General features: G+C 60.3%; 3 protein-coding genes across 7 annotated transcripts; 1 reads left to right on the top strand and 2 right to left on the bottom strand.

Moving 5' to 3' along the window:
- Nucleotides 1-8,767: 8,767 nt before the first annotated feature.
- Nucleotides 8,768-11,485, bottom strand: CATSPERQ (catsper channel auxiliary subunit theta). The gene is made up of 6 exons (XM_090283105.1): nt 11,459-11,485; nt 10,842-10,998; nt 10,558-10,655; nt 10,241-10,436; nt 10,033-10,118; nt 8,768-9,753 (listed from the first exon to the last, which is right to left on the bottom strand). Exons 1-6 carry the CDS (start codon nt 11,483-11,485, stop codon nt 9,565-9,567), a joined length of 753 nt encoding a protein of 250 aa, XP_090139231.1. The 3' UTR covers nt 8,768-9,564.
- A 373-nt stretch (nt 11,486-11,858) lies between these two features.
- On the bottom strand, nt 11,859-14,845 carry FBXL6 (F-box and leucine rich repeat protein 6). Of its 3 annotated transcripts, none has more exons than XM_090283193.1 (9): nt 14,436-14,845; nt 14,018-14,176; nt 13,801-13,864; nt 13,389-13,520; nt 13,207-13,314; nt 13,009-13,122; nt 12,709-12,958; nt 12,374-12,620; nt 11,859-12,082 (listed from the first exon to the last, which is right to left on the bottom strand). In XM_090283193.1, exons 1-9 carry the CDS (start codon nt 14,828-14,830, stop codon nt 11,932-11,934), a joined length of 1,620 nt encoding a protein of 539 aa, XP_090139319.1. In that variant the 5' UTR covers nt 14,831-14,845; the 3' UTR covers nt 11,859-11,931. The 3 variants fall into 3 exon arrangements, with proteins under 3 accessions (XP_090139319.1, XP_090139320.1, XP_090139321.1); XM_090283194.1 differs by having other exon boundaries at nt 12,709-12,940; XM_090283195.1 differs by having other exon boundaries at nt 12,073-12,125.
- Nucleotides 14,846-15,368: 523 nt separating this feature from the next.
- Nucleotides 15,369-18,043, top strand: SLC52A2 (solute carrier family 52 member 2). 3 transcript variants are annotated; one of them, XM_090283197.1, is made up of 6 exons: nt 15,369-15,886; nt 15,991-16,634; nt 16,761-16,867; nt 16,963-17,086; nt 17,188-17,301; nt 17,514-18,043. In XM_090283197.1, the coding sequence occupies exons 1-6, from the start codon at nt 15,757-15,759 to the stop codon at nt 17,847-17,849; spliced, it is 1,455 nt and encodes a 484-aa protein (XP_090139323.1). In that variant the 5' UTR covers nt 15,369-15,756; the 3' UTR covers nt 17,850-18,043. The 3 variants fall into 3 exon arrangements, with proteins under 3 accessions (XP_090139323.1, XP_090139322.1, XP_090139324.1); XM_090283196.1 differs by having other exon boundaries at nt 15,991-16,867; XM_090283198.1 differs by having other exon boundaries at nt 15,991-16,867; nt 17,188-17,582.
- Nucleotides 18,044-19,111: the final 1,068 nt, after the last annotated feature.

The following is a 19,111-nucleotide window of genomic DNA, read 5'->3' as shown; positions in this document are numbered from 1 at the left end:
CGGGCGCGCTCTGCCCGCGCGGGCGGCGAGGGGCGGGCCGCGGGGGCTCGGCCGCCGGGCGGGGGTCCTCGGCGGGGGTCTCTGGGAGGCTTGCTTTATTGTTCTGCAGCCTGAGCGAGCGGCGGCGGCGGTGGCGGCGGGCGGGGGGCGGGGGTCCTCGGGGGGAGGGGTGCGTAGGGAGGGCGGGCCGAGGGAAAGAGGGAGGGAGAGACGGGGGCTCCGGGGGCGGGGCTCGCCGCTCGGACAGCTCCTGGGCCCGGCCTCCTGCGCCCGCGGCCGCCTCTGCCTACGGCCCGGCCCAGCCTCTGGCTTTTAAAGCCCAGGAGCGGCGGGAGGGGGAGGGCGGTAGGGCGGCGGAAATGGCAGCGCTGGGCCGGGCCCGGCCGGGGTCTCCTGGGAAGGGTCCTGGGGATGCCGCGGCCCTCGCATTTTGAAGTTCCCCGGTGTGGCTCCGGGAATGGAAGTCCGCGATCGGCGGCATTGTCGGGGGTGGGGGCAGAGGTGGAAACCGGCCTAGGACACACGAGCCCCGGCCTTGGCATCTTTGGGAAGGATCGCAGGGCAGACTACAGTCTGGTCCGGCCTGCCTACTTTCGGGTGCGGAGGCCGGGGATCTGCAGGGCGGGAGGGGCAGGCGGGAGGTTCGGGAGCGAATGCTGAGGCAGCGAAAGCGCAGCGTGGACGCTCTGCGCGCGCCCTATGCCGCAGTGTCTCCCTGCCACTCGGTCACCCGGGCTGACCCCGTGCCCGCTGGAGAACCCTCCCTCCACCTCGCCTCCCTCCCAAGGGGCAGATGTCGAGCGCAGCAGCGACCCAGCAAGCGGGGTGTGGAAGAAAAGAAGGGCCCCCATGCCCTTGCTCCAGAAATACGGCTTCATTGGTGGATTTTCACCCTTCCGCGCGGCTGCAGCTCCCCCCACCCACTACCCCGCGGCCCCCGTAACCAGGCGGATAACTCTTCCCGCGGCCGCCCACCCCGAGTTTGCAGCTCCCATGACGTCAGGCCCAGCAGCCAATGGCAGGGTGCGAGGGTGCGGGGGGGGGGCGGTTTCCGAGCCGCACAATGGCAGCACGCGGAGACATATGTCCCTTATTAAGGCCCGGAGCCGCCATTGTCCCCTCTCCCGCCCCCGCCGGGTGGTTCGGGTCCCCACCATCGGAGTGCGCCCTCATGCGGCCTGCTGTCGCCGGGGACCGAGGTCGCCAGGGTGGCTCCGGGGAGTGTCCGGGCGCGGCCGAGCCAAAAGCTTGCGCAAGGCTGGGGTGCGCGCGCACCCGTCGCTCGCTGCATACGGTGACCTTGTGTGGGGCCGCACGGCGGGCCCGCGAACACCGGCCGGGAGCGCGCGGCTGTCGGGCCACGGCCGGGGCGCGCATGCGGGGGCGTGCGGAGACTGCTGAGCTCAGCGCCGCGGTGCAGCCTGCACTGCTCCCCGCTTCCTCCCGCATCTCCACCCAAGAGTCGTGAGAGGGTTGGTGTGAGCCAGCGCAGCGCAGGGGCGCGTAGGAGACCACAGGCCTGCTTTGTAGCCAGCGGCCCCGACCGTGGCAGCGGCGGAATATTCATCTTGCGTGGCAGTAGCTCCCGAGGGGCGGGGGTGGGGTGCGGCCGCCCACTTATCGCAGGGGCACAGCCGGCGAGGTCCGAAGTGGGGGCGGGTGCCGGGATCTTCATCCGTCGAGCCACTGATCCTTGCTCCGTCCCAGAGGGAGCCGGGCCGGGCCGAGGCGCAGCCGGACGCCCCGGGCCTATTAGCATTTTGATTGCGGGACTGGGGGGCCCATCTGGACCGAGGCCTAATTACCGGACGAACCCTCCAGGTGCTGGCGGGCGTGCCAGGCGCAGTCCCTCACCTCGTGCTCCCTGCCTCCTCCCAAACAGCCTGCCCCCATCACTGCTCCTACTGCAACCTCGGCCCCTCTGTCCGGCCCAGTCACCCTGCAGCTCTGGCCCTGCCCTTTGTCCCTCCATCCTCGCTTCTTTCCTCGATCACCCTTCACTCTTGTCTGGTTTCTGTATCTGCTCTCTGTCCCGGTCCCTGCCTCTCTCTGTCAATTGCCCCAACCCCTTGGCCCCCAACCCTCTTGAAAGGGGAGGCGTCAGAGCCATGACACATGTGTCCCACGGCCCAGTGCTCCCTAGGGGACCATTCAGACAGCCCTTGCTCTCGCTGCCGTGGTGAAGCTCACAACCCCTGGGGGCGCCCAGCGGGGAGGGCAGCTGGGTCCAGGCCTTGGCCATCAGTCCCAAGCCTCCTGGGTGCGAAGCGCACATGTGTCGGCTCAATTACTTGGGCCTCCTCACCTGGGCCCTCCTCCGCACCCGAGGTCCCTGTGCCCCAGTCCTGGAGTCCAGCTAGGAGAGGCTGGAAGGCACAATTGGTGATTCTCATGCTTTTGGAGAGTCCCAGCCCTCCTCCACTGGAGGCCACCGTGTCTCACCCTCAGAGAGCTGGAGGCCTGCAGGGCTTTGTTGCGGGGGGGAGACTGGGATCCCCAGGAAACTCCACTGTGCCCTCCAGCAGACCCAGCTCTGAGTGTCATGGGCTCTGCCCCCCAATCCTGGTGCACAGTGCTAGTGGCCCAGCCCCTCTTCCGTGTGGGATGGGAGCAACGCAGTGATGGTTCTATGTCCCTCTGCTGCTGGGTATACCACCTCCAGTCCGGGACAGGTACCCCATTACTGAAAGGCAGAGACTCCAGGTGTTGTATGTGTCCACCATGGGCCCTGTGGTCACATTACAACCCGCCCCCCGCCCCAGCCAAGCCTCTGGTCCACTGCTGGTCATCTGCCTCCCTGGCTTCCAGGATCCCACGTTGGCTAGGAGCCTCCCTTTGTTCTGGGTCCTTGGCACCTCAGCAGCCCCCAGCATTCTATCACAGAACAGGGGATGGGGTGTCTTGCCTTTCTGGAAGCCAGTTGGTGTCCTGGGTGCAGAGTTGTGGTCCCTGACCTGCTGATTCTGGCTCAACGCCACTTCCCATTTGTGAAATGGGACTCAGGGCTCTGCAGCCCCTCCCCACCTGCAGCTCACGGTTGAAAAATCACTGCATCTCTCCATCCTCTCTCTCTCTCTCAATGCTGGGGGTCTTGCCCTCCATGGCATAGCAGGGTCTGCCTCTGGGCTTTGTCAGGGACAGGCTGGGGCAGGTGTGGGTGCAGTTAACAGGAACTCGGAGGTATGGGCGTGTCTGGAGCAGCTGTGCCTTCACCTTGCAAACCTGTGTTGTACAGCAGCCTGTGCTCTACAGCGCAGGTTAAGGCTAGTGCAGCGGATGCTGGCCTCTGTGCCCCTGGAGCCCAGGACAAGGTGCTAGTCAGAGTGAAGAGGGGCCCAGGCAGGTGATAGTTTGGGCAGTGGAAGCAGGAGGAGCAGGACCTGGGGTGCAGAGAGACAGTGGGGGGCTCTGAGGCTCTGGGGCACCGTGAGGAGCCATCTGTCGGGTGTGTGGGTGGGAGCCCGAGGCCAGAGCGGTGTGGGTGTTTGAGGACAGTTCTGGAGTCTGGGGAAAGAACCACCTGAAAGGATGAGAAGGAACAGCCCCTGGAGCTCATACAGGGTGGGGCACGTGCTAATCCACACGTGTCAGGTTGAGCATTTAGAAGAGTTTCCTTCATCAAGGGGAAAACTAACACTAAACAAAACCCCACTCTGAGGCCTCCTGACCAAGCTTAAAGGCATGGCCGGAAGGGATCACCCTCTTTCTGATCAAACTTTTGCAGAGCCAAGGTCAGGGGTCACATGTAGGAAGGCACTACCATCGGAGCCCAACAATGTCAAATTCACATCTAGCTGCCAGTGAAAAACTTACCAGGCAGTCACAGAGCCAGGAAAACACTAGTCAGACTGAGGAGAAAAATCAACAGACTGAGCCAGAACTGACACCAGAGACAGAATTTGTAGACAAGGAAGGACATCCTCACAGTTACAACTTTATTCCAACTATTCTAGGAACTGGAGGAAAGACTGAACATGTGGCTTTAAAAAAAGAATCCTCACCCAAGGATATGTTTATTGGTTTTAGAGAGAGAAGTAGGAAAAGAGAGAGGGAGAGAAAGAGAGACATTGATGTAAGCAAGAAACACTGATTGATTGCCTCTCATATGCTCCCTGACCAGGGATCGAACCCACAACCTAGTTATGTGTCCTGACCGGGGAATATAACATGCAACTTTTGGGTGCACTGGACAATGCTCCAACCAACTGAGCCACCCGGCCGGGACATGACTGAACATGTTAAAAAGAGACATGGAAAGTATTAAGAAGACCCAAGCTGAAATTCTAGAAATGAAAATTATAATGCCTGAGATATATGAAAAAAGTACACAAGATGGAATTGATACATTAGACTCTGCAGATTAATAAATATGATGACCTACAATAAAAATGACCCAAAGTACCCTGGCTGGTGTGGCTCAGTGGATTGAGCACTGGCCTGTGAACCAAAGGGTTGCCAATTTGATTCCCAGTCAGGGCACAGGCCTGGGTTGCAGGCCGGGTCCTCAGTTGGGGGTGCGCAAGAGGCAGCCACACATTGATGTTTCTCTCCCTCTCTCCCTCCATTCCACCTCTCTCTAAAAATAAATAAATAAAATCTTTTTTAAAAAAGTGACCCAAAGTAAAACACAGAGAGGGAAAGACTGAAAGAAAAGGACAGAGTCTTAGTGAGCTGTGGCACAGTTTCAAGGGGCATGACGCACATGCGATAGAGTCCATAAAGGGAGGAGGGACTGGAGAAAATATTGGTAGAAAGGGTGCCCAACATTTTTTCAGATTTGATGGAAATGATAAACATATGGATCCAAGAAGGTCAACAATCCCCAAATACACATTATAGGAAGAAAATCACACCAGGCCACATCCTAATCCAATGATAAAGGGAAATATTGAAAGGAGCCAGACAGAGGCCCTGGCCAGGTAGCTCAGTTGGTTCGTGTCATCCCGATACACCAGGGTCCTGGGTGTAATCCCCGGTCAGGTCAGGGCACATGCAAGAATCCACCAATGAATGCATGAACAAGTGGAGCAGCAAATTGGTGTCTCTCTCTCCCCCTTCCTTTCTAAAATCAATAGATAATTTCCTAAAAGGTGGGGGCAGCAGCTTTAAAGTACCGAAAGCAAAGCACTGTTTACCCAGAATCCTATACCCAGTGAAAATACCTTTCAAAAACGCAAGCGACGTGGACTTCTCAGACATACAGAAGCTGAAAAAGCTCATCGCCCGCTGAAATCCTGAGGAAATCACCCAATGATAACCTTTGTGTCCACAGATGAAAAGTAAAGAAATGATAAGACAGTGGGTGCACATAAAGACTTTGTTTCTTGTTATTTAAAAGATACTCAACTGACTCAACAGTAACAATGTGCGATTCATAACAAATGCAGGAATAAATGTATAACTAGACAGCACAGCGGGCAGCAGGGGGCGCTGGAAGGACGTTAGGACCAGAGGTTCGCAGGCGGCCTGGTTCCTTAGCCTCGTGCTCTGCGAGTTTCTCAGCCTCCCTTCTCTTCCATGACCTTGGCCGTTTAGAAGAGTACTACTGGTCAGTCTTGCCAGATGCGCTCGCTCAGTTGGGATGTGTCTGATGGCCTCGTGATTAGCCACGGATCTGGATTTGGAGAGGAGACCTCAGAGGTGAGGTGGCCACTGCATCCCAGCAGAGGGTGCGTCCACGGGAGTCACCGCCTGCGAAGCTGCCCTCCGTTGCTGTTGAGGTGGCGTCTGCCAGGTGTTTCTTCTGTAAAAGGGCTGTTTTTCCTTTTCCATCCTCTATTCCAGCGATTTTCAACTGGTGTGCTGAACCTCCCCTCACTCAGGACTCCTGGTTCTGCTCCGCAGTCTCTCCTACCCGTGACCCCAGCCCCGGTGCCCCAGCGGAAACCTGGACTCACACTGAATTCCTCTCCTTTCCACCTGCATCCAGCCTGCCGGCAACTCCTGCCTGCTGTGGCCTCAAACCACAGCGCAGACCTGCCCCTGAGCCTCACCGTTCCCCTCTGCCCGCTTCCGAGCCCCAGCTGCACGCCCGCCCTGCAGCCGGGGTCTGAGCACACCTCTGCTCGAAGCTCAGTGGTTTCCCGCTGCCACGCGTGGCCGCCTGCTGCCTGCCTCTGCTTGCCTTTCAGACCAGTCGGGCCCCTTGCAGCTTTGCCAGCACCTCCCGCTCAGTCCTGCCTCACCCTCCGCCCAGGGCTCCACGGGACCCCCAGCTCCTTGCATCCTCAAGAAAGCCGGGTCTCACCCCTTACTGGAGGGACCCCCCCCCAGCAGTATGGAGGTCAGCTCTTCAGCCTGTGCCCCCGGAGATCAGTCAGCACCTCCAGGAGGGCCTGGATGAAACAGAGTTCCCAACCTGAAGCCCTGCAGACCCCTCTGAGCAGCCCCCCAGAGTGGGATGAGCTGGCATGCCCTTCTAACGCTGTCCAAGCTGACGGGCAGCCTGGGCACTGAGGGTCTGACTCAGCCACAAGGCACCACCCAGCCAGCCTAGCCCCATGGGCCACACCCCATGCTCCTCACCTCCCCCACCACATTTTCCTGACGTCTTCAGGGCCAGGCTCTGCCCACCCTCTTGAGCCCGTCCCCTTGGTAAAAGCTGGGCACTGCCACTCTTGGGACAACTTGGGCCTTACCTTCTGAGGGGCGGGAGTCCTACACTTGTGCTCCCTGGGATTTCCCAGAGATAGGCAGGGGTGTGGTGTGTGACAGCTTCGGGACTGGAAGTCCCCCAGTGATCCACTCTGAGCCATGGCTCTGGGCAGGGCCAGCTCAAGGGGCAGCTGACCTGGCGGCTGCACAGAGCCCTACGCTCAGAAGGGCCTGCTTGTGGCTGGATGCTCTTGTGTCACCTCATGGAAATTCTTAACAACTTAAAAAAAAAAACAAAAGAAATTCTTCCCTTACCACATAACAGGAGCAACAGCTCTACCCAAGACACAGAGGCAAACACACACAGGAGACTTCTGGCCAAGATGGAGCCCTAGACTGACACACTCTGTCTCCCTCCACAACTAAGAAGGAACACAACTACCGCTAAACCAGAAATAATCAGAAGTTCCAGAAAATAAATGGAAGTCCAACGTATGAAGTTATAAAGAAGTGGTGCTCGTCCAGATGGGTAGGAGGGGCAAGGCCGGGGCAGAGAGGTCAGGCTGTGCTGGTGGCAGCAGCAGCAGCAACGGCGATGGGACAGCGGTAAGCAGACACCTGTATTTAGGGGGAGGCAAGAAGCGCCTGGGGAGCACCCCTGGCCGCAGACCAGACCCGTCAGCTTGCGATTCCAACGCTGGGGAAGGCAGACCCCCATTGCTTTGGACTGTGAGGCCCCGAGAGGGTGGGGACAGAGGAGGAGACTCCCAGTCTCTCAGTGGAGAGTGAATGGCAGGAATCCATCTTGGACCCCCACCCCCACAGAAAATGCCACTGCGTGGTGTGAAGGATTGCCCGGTTGTGATAAGGGCATGGGCCTCAGCCCCCTATAGTGTAGGTGTGACAACCCCACCCAGGAAGCAAAGGTAAACACAAAACTGTCAGGATGGCATAGATCATGATAGAGATCCTGGTGACACAGCTGACCAGACAGCGAATATCTAATTTAATGAAGCAGCAGATAGGAGCTTTGGTTATAAAAAATGCTTACAGACTGGACGGCAGATCTTAAACAAGACGGGGAAGGAATGAAGGCTAGTCCTGCTGAAATGAACAAAAACACATATGAAACTAGTGGTGAGGGAAAGAAAACCAGAGATCAAATCAATAAATCGGAACATAGGGAAGGAACGAACAGTCAACCAGTGCAGAAAGAGGATATGAGAAGTGAGAAAAATGAGGAGAGGCTCAGAAACCTATGGGACAGCTATAAGGGGGCCAACATCCAAATCATAGGGTTGCCAGAAGATGAGGAAGAAGAACAAGACATTGAAAAATTATGTGAAAAAATAATGAAGCAGAACTTCCCTAACTTGGAGAAGGAAATAGACTTACAGATCCAGGAAGCACAGAGAGGTCCAAAAAAAAAAAACAAAACAACAACTGGACCCAGAGAGAACCACACCAACACACATTATAATTAAAATGTCAAAAATTAAGGATAAGGAGAGAATCTTAAAAGCAGGAAAAGAGAAGAAAATAATTATGTACAAAGGGGTCCCAATAAGACTCTCAGCTGATTTCTCAAAAGAAACTCTGCAGGCAGGAAGGCACTGGCAAGAAATATTCAAAATAATGAAAAGCAAAAACCTACAACCACGAATACTCTATCCAGCAAAGCTGTCATTCAGAGTAGAAAGGCAGAGAAAGTGCTTCCAGGACAAAGTAAACCTGAAGGAGTTCATCAGATCCAAACCACTGTTATATGAAATGTTAAAGGGACTTGTTTAGGAGAAGGAGATCAAAACTATGAACATTAAAATGAAAACTGTATCACAACAACCAACAACAGAAGCTAGGGAACTGAAACAAAGGCAAACTAAGTAGGCAACAAGAGTGGGAAAACAATTATAGATATGGGGAACATATTAGGGGGAGGTCAGCGGGGAGGGAGAAGGGGGAGGGGAGGGAGATGATGCAGGAATTAAGAAGCACAGTAGGAGGGAGTGGAGGAGACAGGAAGAGGTTGAGAAGAACTCTGTGCACAACCAATGGGCATGGACTAAGGGGGGGGGACAACTGGAGGGAGGGGGGTCACAAAGGGAAAAGAAAGTGGGGCAACTGTAACAGCATAATCAATAAATCATGTTAAAAAGAAACATGGGGCTCCGTATTTCCACTTTGCATGGGGCCTGCAAATGATGCAGCTGGTCCTGGTTCCAGGGACACTCAGCTGACACAATGCACCTCAGTCACTAGCATGGCCACGAGGGAGCATGGGATCAGGAAACCCAGGTGGGCAGTGGTAGGCAAGCCTCCTGGCCCCATGCCTCACTGCCCTCTCTGCTCCACAGCAGCTCCCAGCACCCAGGAGGCAGGTACACCCACTGGGTAAGGGAACGCAGCCTGGATTCCAGCAGACACGAGGTCTCCCCACAGCCAGCACTGAGCCCTGGCCTACGGCTCTGCAGCAGGAACCTTGGGACTGTCTAGTCCAGGACACACCTCTAGACACAGGGCTTGGACCTGTGGCTGTGCCCCAGCCCGGTGCTGACTGGACCAGGAACAAGCCCCTGACCCAGACTGGACCAATCAGATTCTGACTCCAGGATTCTGCTCATGGTCAGCTCTGGAGGCCAGGTAGGACCAGTTCAGTGCAGCTGCCCAAGAGGGACAGTGAGTCCCACACCTGTCTGATGATGGGTCCCACCTCCCAGAGTCCTGAGTGCTCCTCAGCCTTGCTCCCACCGCTGTCCCCGTCGTTCAACCCAGACCTGGGGCTTGCTCCCTGACGGCAGTCTTGAGGCCCTGGGAAGTGGGTGCTAGGAGACCCTGGGGGATCCACCCCCGCCCCTGTGGAGAGGACCACCACTGGAACTAAGCAGCGGCTTTACTGAGAGGAGGCCAGTGGTGGGGTGGGGGTGCAAGACAAATTGGAGGGGAAGAGAGTGTGCAGTGCCAGCCGCTGCGTCACACGTCCAGAGTCAGGTCTGATTGACAGCTCTTGTCGCAGGCTGTGGTCTTGTGCTGCATGATGTCCGGGCTGAAGGTGTTCCTCAGCGGCCAGTGGCGCACCACATGCCGGTAGGACATCGCCAGGCAGTCAAAATAGTTAATGTTGAGCTTCCGGGCGATGTGGCGGCCCAGGAATTCCATTTGCTGGGGGAGCATTTGGCGGTCAGCTCTAGCTGGGACAGGAGAGGCTCTGCTGCTGCCACTCCTCCCAAGGCATTCCCTTCCCTCGCCAGACCGCATGGCCAGTCTTGCTGGTCATCCCCAGCAGCGCCCACTCCACTGCCAGCTCTAGCGTAAAGGCTGGGCAAGGACTGCCTGTGAAATGGCCCCATCCTAAGACCTAAGCAGTTGTCAATGTCACATGAAGCCGAGAAAGAGGGAGAGGGGCTGTCTGGGCCCAGGACAGGCTGGAGCCGGACCCACCTCGTAGCGCTCAGACAGCTGCACCAGCACCAGCGGCTCCAGCTTGTGGCCGCACAGAACCAGTTGGAAGAAACACCTTCCATAAGCTAGCAAAGGGAAGGCAGCTCAGCCCGGGGCTGGGTGGGGAGGAATCCCAGGGGACTGGGCAGCTCCAACTTGCCCACCCCCTTCCCCTGCACACACTCTCCCTGCCCGCCCAGTGAGTCACCGTCAGAGCTGAGTGCCAGGCGCACGTAGACCAGGTGCATGGGCCCCTGAATCACGGTGTGGTCCCGGATGGAGAAGTGGTACAGGCCGAGCGTGTGGTTCAGCACCAGACGGCGCCGTGGCAGGGATGAGATCATGATCCACAGGCCCACGACCACACCATATGCGGGGAAGACCCACGTCTCCTGCTTCTGCACCTGCGGGCATGGCGCAGCACAGAGAACTTCTCCGCTGCGGTTCTGGCCCCTGGGGGAGGCAGGGAGGCGGGGTGGGGGGGCGACGGGGAGGGTGGGGGGAGGCGGGCCCTGGAGCTCAGACCTGGCTCACTGGGGAGACGAAGCTGACCAGGAAGAAGCAGATGACAAAGAGCAGCGTCCCCTTCCACAGAGTGTCCAGGTAGTACTCCAGCACGAAGACTATGGAGGGCCCATGAGGACAGTCAGCCCCTGCTCTTGGCAGGACCGGCAGCATCTGGGCTCGGTGCTGGCCAGTGTCCTGTACTGTCTGCGGTTCCCTCACTGACACCTGGCACTGGCTGACCCGGTCCCGGGCCCCTCCCCCATGCCACCCCAGCCCGCATCTGGCTCAGGGCTCACGCGCACCGTCCGGCTGCTGCTGCGTGAACGGGTAAAAGCTGTTGCTCTTGAGGCGCTTGGCCAGGTGGCGCTCGGTGCAAAAGAGTCCTAGGTTCCAGAGCTGGAAGCAGTTGCCGGGGGAAGTTATGCGAAGGCGGCTGAGCCAGCCCTTGGGGACCTGGGTCTGGGTCAGGCACAGGCAGGCGGTCAGCTGGACGGCTCAAACGCTGTCACCCACTGCCCACAGTTGTGCTCGTACCTGGAAGAAAGTTTCCAGGGCTGCGGTTCAGGAGGGAGCTGCAGCTCTCAGGCGACAGGCAGGGGAGCTGAGCGACACCAGGTGGCGGTCCAGGCTGGGAGGCAGCTCGGGTTCTAGAAGCTTGAGGTAGTGTGTTCTAGAAGGGTCCACACTGTTGATCACCCCTCCTCAGGAGGGTCCCCTGGCCAGGTCACTGCAGTGGGCATTCACTTTCCTGCTGGTCCCCCTCACCACGGGAGGCCCCTGTACAGCCTGGTTCAAATCCTTAACTGAAGGATGGGGTGGCAGGGCACCCCAGACCTAAGATGTACAGAAATCTATAGGCAGGCACACCTCACAAAAGCCTGTGGCTGAGCAGGGCCTTCCCCTCTCTTGCCATATCTACCCAGGCCAGAGCTTCATGTACAAACATGGACAGCTCACTGAGGTATCCCTGAGTGCGGACACATGTGCACTTAATCCAGGGTTCCAGCCCAGCAGTGAGCCTTGGGGACCACCCCCCAAAAAAAACCCAGGCCCCAGACCAGCTCCCAGTGGTTCTCTCAGGTACAAGCCCTGTCCCCTCACTCCAACCCCAAGAACCACACAGAGTTCTTAAAATGTTTAATGTAGCCCTGGCTGGTGTGCCTCAATGAACTGAGTGCTGGCCTGTGAACCAAAAGGTCGTTGGTTCGATTCCTGTCAGGACACATGCCTGGGTTGCAAGAAGCAACCAATTAATGTATCTCTCTCACATCTGTGTTTCTCTCCCCCCTCTCCCTCTTTCTAAAAATAAATAAATGAAATATTTTTGAAAATGTTTATTGTAGCAAAACGTTCCAACATCCAAAACTGGGAGAGGGTACAGGGCCAGGCTATCTAGCTGGGGGAGGGGGGGCTGGTGAGCAGCTGCCCCAGGCACCATCCGACTTCCTCTGGGCCCCGGTAGGCCCGCTTCAGGCCCCGGGGAAGGCAGCGGCAGGACTCCAGGTTGAGGTACTGCAGGCTCGGGCAGCTGCTGATCACAGAGCTGTGGGGGCAGGGTAGGCCATGGGGAGTTGAGTCACCGGCACCTGCGAGACCCAGGCCCCAGCAGGGTTGGGCCAGGCTAGGGAGCCCTCTCTGCTCATGTGCCACAGAGTTGGCTCTGCCATCCAAGGCACCAAGGCCAAATCGCAGTCCCCTTGGTAACCCCAAGGCTGACCCCAAACAGAGGCTTGGCCAGTATGCGCTCCCCTTTTGGACCCCTGAAACTGGCAAGGCAGGCAGGATGGGGAGCGTGCCATACTGGCTCTGAGGGACCAGGGGAGGGGGTGCTGACCTGACAGTGCTTGGTGTGACCCGCGTGCCCCTGAGGCTGAGGGAGCACAGGGCTGGGTGTGAACCCCCAGGGGCGCCTGAGAAGGCAGCTAGGGCCTGCTCCAGGTCCTTCTCGCTGAAGCCCTGGCCATTCAAGTCCAGGTCCCGCAGAGTGTGGGACCACTTCTGGGTCAGCAGGGGGCTGCCCTCCTTAGCTAGAGTCAGCCGGTCTGACATGCCGTATAGGCCCAGATAAAGCTGCTCCAGCTCTGGAGATGAGAAGAGTGGGGATGAGCTGTGGGGTGGGCAAGGGTCCCCACATCACACCTGCCCTGCCACCACCCAGGGGGAGCTGACCCTGACATGGCAGATCATGCAGGCCAGCAGGGGTGATTCGGGCACAGCCTCGAAGATCCAGGAGGCGCAGACTCGGGGAGCCGTGGAGCAGGCGTTCCAAGGCCTCATTGCTCACAAAGTTGCAGGTGGAGCCAGCGAGGCAGAGCTCCTCGAGGCTGGGGAAGCCTGGGCCAGGAGTTGCCACTCGCCCAGAAGGTTTGGGCAGCCACATCAGATTCAGCAGCCGCAGCACCTGGGAGCAAGGCCCAGGCTGCAGATGGGGAGAGGGGTGATAGGTGGGGGAGGTGGGGTGTCAGGTACCTGCAGCTGGGGGCAACCTCTTTGCAGGGCTTCCACAGGCAGCTGGAGGGGACTGTTGTTCCGGTCGATGCCCGCGCTCACCTCAAGGAGCTGGAGCTGGGGGCAGCAGCTGCTCTGCAGAGGTGACATTGAAGAGGGTCAGTGGCCTGGCAGTCCCTGGTTTAGCACCTGCTCTGCTCCTGCCTGTCACCAACCTACCAGCAGTGCGCCCAAAATGGCTGTTGTCTGGGAGTTGTACGTCAGCCACAGCTTGCGCATTCGGGGCCCCACCTCCTCCAAGAAGCTCACGACGGCCGTGGACTCCACCTGGGGACCCAGCACAGGGTTATCTGTCACCTTGGCTTGGGCTTCTTCGGGGCCCCTGGGGACATGGGGCTCACCATGGAATGCTGTATGTCCAGGCTGTGGAGCTGGGGGCAGGCTCTGGCTAGCATAATCAGTGTGTTTGGAGTCACACCATGGCAATCGGAAAGCTTGAGGAAGGTGAGCCGAGGACAGGACTCACTTACGAGCTGTAGAAGACAAAGATCCAGTAGAACTGGGGGAGGGCAGCCTATGCTTAACAACAAAAGAAACCAGGGGCTGGTGCCATTCTACTGCCTCAGCTATGACCTCCTTTCTGCCCATGCCAGGCCCACCTGGGGCTCCTACTTCTGACATCTCCCTGGTGGAGAACCAGGCAGATGTCCCCACTGGATAGTACTGGGCCCCATGGTGCTGACCCACTCCCTGGAAATAATGGGCAACCCCAGAGTGTTATAGCTGATGTGCAGGGAAGTTTCCAGTACTTACCTTCAACACAGGGTGGACCTGGGACTTCCAGTGGATGAGGGTCAGCCTCTGGAGCTGCGAGAACCTGGCGGGACAGCAGAGGCAATACTGCGCAGTGTTCCCACGCTGCCTCTTCTTCTGGGTCCTCTCTACCCACCACCTTGCTGCAGGAAGGGGCCTGGGACTTCCACACAACATAGAAGCAGTAGGGAGACAAGAAAATGAGGGGACACCTCACCGATTGGGTATAAACCACTCCAGGGAAGCAAGGAGCTTCTTCTCAGCCTTGGCCCCAGCTTTGGTGGGGCGGCCAGCCAGTGGCGGCGACAGGGTGATGGTGTGCCAAAGAACAGGCTGGGAGGCAGCCTCGTGCCAGAGACGGCACACGCGTGCAGCCCTGAAAGAAAATCTCGGTTGAAGGTCCTGGCCTCTTGTGATCGATGCCACTTCACCTGATGCCGCAACTCTTTGGACGCTGAGGACATTTCAGCTCCAAGTCAGGCGCCTGGGGCTCCAAATGGACCCCCGGAGAGACTGCGGCCGCTCTCCGGCACGCTGTGTACGCGCTCACGTTCAGACGCCCCCGCCTCTGCCACCCGCTCGGTCGCAGAAGGTCCGCCAGTGCCAGGCCGCTGAGCTCGATGGACCCGGGGTACCTGCCGAGGAAGGGCATGGGCCCATCGGCCGCCACCAGCAACCCGAAAATCTGCAGCAGTATCTCCAAAGGGATGCGGTCGCCCCAGCCGGGGTCCGGAGCCTGAGGCGGCGCGGGTGCGGGCGCGGATCTGGGCCTGGCCTTGGCCGCCGGGGCGCGGGACTCGGGGGGCCGCAGCCGCTGAGCGCGGCGGGCGGCGCGCCTGGGAGCGCGGGCGCGGGCGGGCCCCGAGCCGGGCAGCACCAGCAGCATGCTGTCTGACTGCAGCAGGTGGTACCCGGAGCCGCTCGGCGCCAGCCGATCCCACCACCAGTCCTCGGCCGCGCGGTCCCGCGCCCCAGCCGGCGGCGCGCCCCGGATTCGGCGCCGGGCCCGCGGGGCCGCACCGGGCGCCATAACCACCCGCCGCGCTCTACCGCCAGACCCAGTGGAGCGGAAGGGGCGGGGCTGGAGGGCGGAGCTGGCCCGTTCCCAGCAGACTCAGCACCGGCTTCCGGGCGCGACTTCCGGAAGTGGGCGGTGCGGTGGGCGGGCCGGCCGGCCCTAGGAGTCTCCGTGTCCCCGCCAGTGAGACAGAGTCTCTTCTCTGTGTTCAGCCGCATACTGCGGCCCCACCGGCTCTGGGCTGGAGCCACGACTCTGGGCCGGAGGCGGCGCCCGCACCGCGTGGCGGGCCCGCCGGCCGCCGGGTCGGGGAGCCCTCGGACGCTGCGCCGGGAAGCGCGGGGTCCCCAGCTCCCGGGGCTGCTCGTCCCCGCCCACCTGATGCAACGGGGGCGGTGCTCGCCTCAGCCACACCCCCCCAGAGGCCCATGACTGGGTATCCGCGAAGCTCCGGACGCCCAGGTGGGCGCAGAAAACGCAGCGGTATGCGTGGCGCCAGAGAGGTGCCCCTGTGACGGAGTCCGCGTCCCGTGTCTGTTTTGGGGGTGAGGCTGTCGGCAGTGTCGGCAGTTCAGACCCGAAGTCAGCTTCCTCTTTATCATCCTTCCTCGGGGCCCGCCGAGGCAGCGCGTGCCCAGCTTCGTGCCTCTCCGCCTTGCTGTGTCGCGGCCCTGACGCCGCAGACGGGTACTACGTTGTATACTTCGGCTCCTCCTCTTCCCCGTGCCCGTCCCCCACGCGCCCTCCACCTTCCGCGGTCTGGGCTCTGGCCTTCTCCTGACTCCTGTGTCTCTTCCTTGTGATCCTGCATGTGCGTCTGTTTCCTTCCAGCTAGAAAAGGTCTTCAGTTTCCAGAAGGGTGATAGCACCTTCTTTGGACCTCAGTGGGGAAAAGGAGCCTCCGTCCGCCCCGCCCTGGAGAGCCTGGCCTGGGCTGAATGGCAGCGCCCCCGCTGGGCCGTCTGGTGCTGACCCACCTGTTGGTAGCCCTCTTCGGAGTGGGCTCCTGGGCTGCCGTTAACGGGATCTGGGTGGAGCTGCCAGTGGTGGTGAAAGACCTCCCCGAGGGTGAGTGAGGGTGCGCAGGCGAACTCGGGCCAAGTCTGCCCCAGACTGGGGGCCACAGGGCTTTGTCCCTCAGCCTCTCATGTGGCCTCCTCCCTTCCCTGCAGGTTGGAGCCTCCCCTCATACCTCTCTGTGCTGGTGGCGCTGGGGAACCTGGGTCTGCCGGTGGTGACACTGTGGAGACGGCTGGCCCCGGGCAAGGGCGAGCGGGCACCCATCCAGGTGGTGCAGGTGTTGAGTGTGGTGGGCACAGCACTGCTAGCCCCACTGTGGCAACAGGTGGCCCCTGTGGCGGGGCAGCACCACTCCGTGGCCTTCCTGACGCTAGCCTTGGTGCTGGCGCTAGCCTGCTGTGCCTCCAATGTCACGTTCCTGCCCTTCCTGAGCCACCTGCCGCCTCCCTTCCTGCGGTCCTTCTTCCTGGGCCAGGGCCTGAGTGCTCTGCTGCCCTGCGTGCTGGCCCTAGCACAGGGCGTGGGCCGCCTTGAGTGCCCACCGGCCCCCACCAATGGCACCCCCGGGCCTCCCCACAACTTCCCAGAGCATTTTCCCGCCAGCACCTTCTTCTGGACACTAGCTGCCCTTCTGGTCACTTCGGCTGCAGCTTTTCAGGGTCTTCTGCTGCTGTTGCCGTTACCACCACCTATGCCCACAGCGGGGCCGGAGCCAGGGCCTGGCCTGCGGATGGGAGCCCCAGGAGTGGAGGAGGAAGAGGAGGAGGCCTCACCGCTGCAGGAGTCCCCTTTCCAGGTGGCAGACACTGCCCCTGGCCCAGGCCCTGAGACCCACCGGCTGCTGTCGGCCCGCAGTGCCTACCTGCTGGGCCTTCTGGCGGCCACCAACGCTCTGACCAACGGTGTGCTTCCTGCTGTGCAGAGCTTCTCCTGCCTGCCCTACGGGCGCCTGGCCTACCACCTGGCCGTGGTTCTGGGCAGTGCCGCCAACCCCATCGCCTGCTTCCTGGCCATGGGCGTGCTGTGCAGGTACACAAGAGGCCTTAAGCCACTGGGGCTGGAACTTAGGGATGGGGACCCAGTCCTGGGACAGCCAGCCCTGAGTTTCTGCTTCCCTCTGGCAGGTCTCTGGCAGGGCTGGGCGGTCTCTCTCTACTGGGTGTGCTCTTCGGGGCCTACCTGATGGCGCTGGCAGTCCTGAGCCCCTGCCCGCCACTGGTGGGCACTTCTGCAGGGACAGTCCTTGTGGTAAGTACACTGGGGACACCGAAGCAAACCGGGTGGCAGGGCGGGTTTGCCACGGATCCGGGGGCATTGCACGCTCAGCCTGCTGCTGCGTCTGCCCCCAGGTGCTGTCGTGGGTGCTGTGTCTGGGGCTGTTCTCGTACGTGAAGGTGGCAGCCAGCTCCCTGCTGCACGGGGGAGGCCAGCCGGCATTGCTGGCAGCCGGCGTGGCCATCCAGGTGGGTTCTCTGCTTGGTGCTGTCGCCATGTTCCCTCCCACCAGCATCTATGACGTGTTCCGCAGCGGGAAGGACTGTGTGGACCTCTGTGGACCCTAAACCTGGGCAGGTGGGGACCTCACTTCACCCCACCTATCTTCAGGCTGACTGCCTGCTGCCTGGGGAGGCCCTCCCCACGCAGTACATGAGCATGGATACCGCACATTCCACAGGAGGCACGGCACTTCCAGCTGGAACCAGGTCCCGACGGGAGCTGTGGACAGGCCTGGCCCTGGGCCCTGTGTGGGGTTAGCGCAGTAAAGCATTTTTATCCCTGGAATCCCTCATGGACCCTCCCCTGCGCCCTGAGAACAGCCCAGAGGGAGGGCAAAGGCCAGCTTCTGGGCCTGGAATCTGAGTCAAGCACCCACGCAGGCTTGGGCAGTCAGAGGCAGCCAGTGCCAGCCCCTCCAGGATCTCCAGCTGAGTGGCGAGGCCTCTTCCCAGCTGGGCCGCTGCTCTGCAGGCCTCTCCAGGCACGTGGTGGGCTGAGCCAGGTGGCACCGTAGTCAAGCAGGGTGGGCTGCCCTGCTTTGTGACCTGGGCATGGTCTGCCGCCCTGCTGTTCTCCAGGAGATTTATGCCAGGGCTTTGTTGCGAGGTCCAGGCACAGAAGGGGCTCGTGAGTGCGACTCAGGCTGCTGTATACGGTCCCAGCCAATCTCAGGACCTTTCTCCTCAAGAGCATGGACCCCTTCCCTGAGCCGCCAGCCTCCAGTTTCTGACTCTTTCCGCGGTCAAACCCTCAGAGGCCCAAACCCTTCACTCAGGCATCAGCTGCCTCCTTCCCGAGCAGCTTATGCCACCCCAGGCCAGACATCTGTGGGCAGCAAGGTTTCTGCACCAGCCACGGCCTGTCCTGGCTCGGTGAGAGGGTGAGTGGGTGGGGGCTGCAGGGGGTGGGGCAGGTAAGGGCCCCTGTGGCCACATGGAGCGGGAAGTGGGGGCTGGGAGATGTGGCTTCTGTCGTTGCTGCCCAGCTCCTTCCCATGATTGTTCTGGTCCTTGACTTGGCCTGTGTATTGGGCCTCTGAGGGCCTCGTCTTCCTGTCCGTCATTCCTCTCCCTGCTCCCCCACCCACCTTGGAAGGACCAGCAGAACCTGAGGGAGTTCCGCATGGGAGGGAAGTGCCTGCACACCTCGGCCACCAGAGCCTCTCGTCTGGGATTTCAGCAGCATCGGGTGGGGTGGGCTCCCAAGAGGCTCAGGGGAGGAGGACGAGGAGGTGGGGTGGCCGCCATGGCCACAGGGGCGCCTTCCCCACACCCTCTTCACCATCACACCCCTCCCTGATCACCCTGGGGCTGGATGTGGGGGTTTGAGGAAGCCACTGCCCTTTGAAGTCTGCAGTGCCTTCCGGCCAGCGGGTCAGTGCCCTGCAGGAAACAAGGCAGGGGCCCGGCACACCCTTCCCTCTCACGGCTGCCCGAGAGGTGGGCAGCCCGCCATGCCAGGCCCCTCAGAGCTGGGCCCAGCCCCCAGAGCCTGCTAGGTTACTTGAATCTCTAGCTGGACAGCAGGTGATAGCTGCTCTGAGGCTCACAGTTCTGCCTAGAGAGCCTCTCAGGCCTGGGGCTGGGTCACTCGAGGGAGACCCTGGAGGGAGGTCATGGCCCGGGCAGGACTTAAGGTTCCTCGTTGTTCCCAGAAGGCAGGCCCCTCGGTGACAGCAAAGCCTGAGCCCCCAGGGCCACATTGCCCATTGCAGCACAGGGGCAGGTCCCTCAGTTCCTGAGAACCAGAGGAAGCCAGCCAGGGCCTGGCCCAGGT

Source organism: Furipterus horrens, unplaced genomic scaffold, assembly GCF_987537825.1.
Source record: "Furipterus horrens unplaced genomic scaffold, mFurHor1.1.pri manual_scaffold_7, whole genome shotgun sequence".
Classification (NCBI taxonomy): domain Eukaryota; kingdom Metazoa; phylum Chordata; class Mammalia; order Chiroptera; family Furipteridae; genus Furipterus; species Furipterus horrens.
Note: the sequence above shows the minus strand (reverse complement) of the source record. Positions and strands in the feature narration are given on the sequence as shown.

Coding starts and splice junctions, on each gene's coding strand:
- CATSPERQ (XM_090283105.1), bottom strand. CDS start 11,485: ATGTTTGTACATGAAGCTCTGGCCTGG. Junction 10,999..11,458: donor TACATGAAGCTCTGGCCTGG/GTAGATATGGCA, acceptor TGCCTGACCCAG/ACCCAGGTCCCCAAGGGCTG. Junction 10,119..10,240: donor CCTGGCACTCAGCTCTGACG/GTGACTCACTGG, acceptor TCCCTTTGCTAG/CTTATGGAAGGTGTTTCTTC.
- FBXL6 (XM_090283193.1), bottom strand. CDS start 14,830: ATGGCGCCCGGTGCGGCCCCGCGGGCCCGGCGCCGAATCCGGGGCGCG. Junction 13,521..13,800: donor AGGTCCACCCTGTGTTGAAG/GTAAGTACTGGA, acceptor TGTCTTCTACAG/CTCGTAAGTGAGTCCTGTCC. Junction 13,123..13,206: donor CCATTTTGGGCGCACTGCTG/GTAGGTTGGTGA, acceptor TCACCTCTGCAG/AGCAGCTGCTGCCCCCAGCT.
- SLC52A2 (XM_090283196.1), top strand. CDS start 15,757: ATGGCAGCGCCCCCGCTGGGCCGTCTGGTGCTGACCCACCTGTTGGTA. Junction 15,887..15,990: donor GGTGAAAGACCTCCCCGAGG/GTGAGTGAGGGT, acceptor CCTTCCCTGCAG/GTTGGAGCCTCCCCTCATAC. Junction 17,302..17,513: donor CAGCCGGCGTGGCCATCCAG/GTGGGTTCTCTG, acceptor CACATTCCACAG/GAGGCACGGCACTTCCAGCT.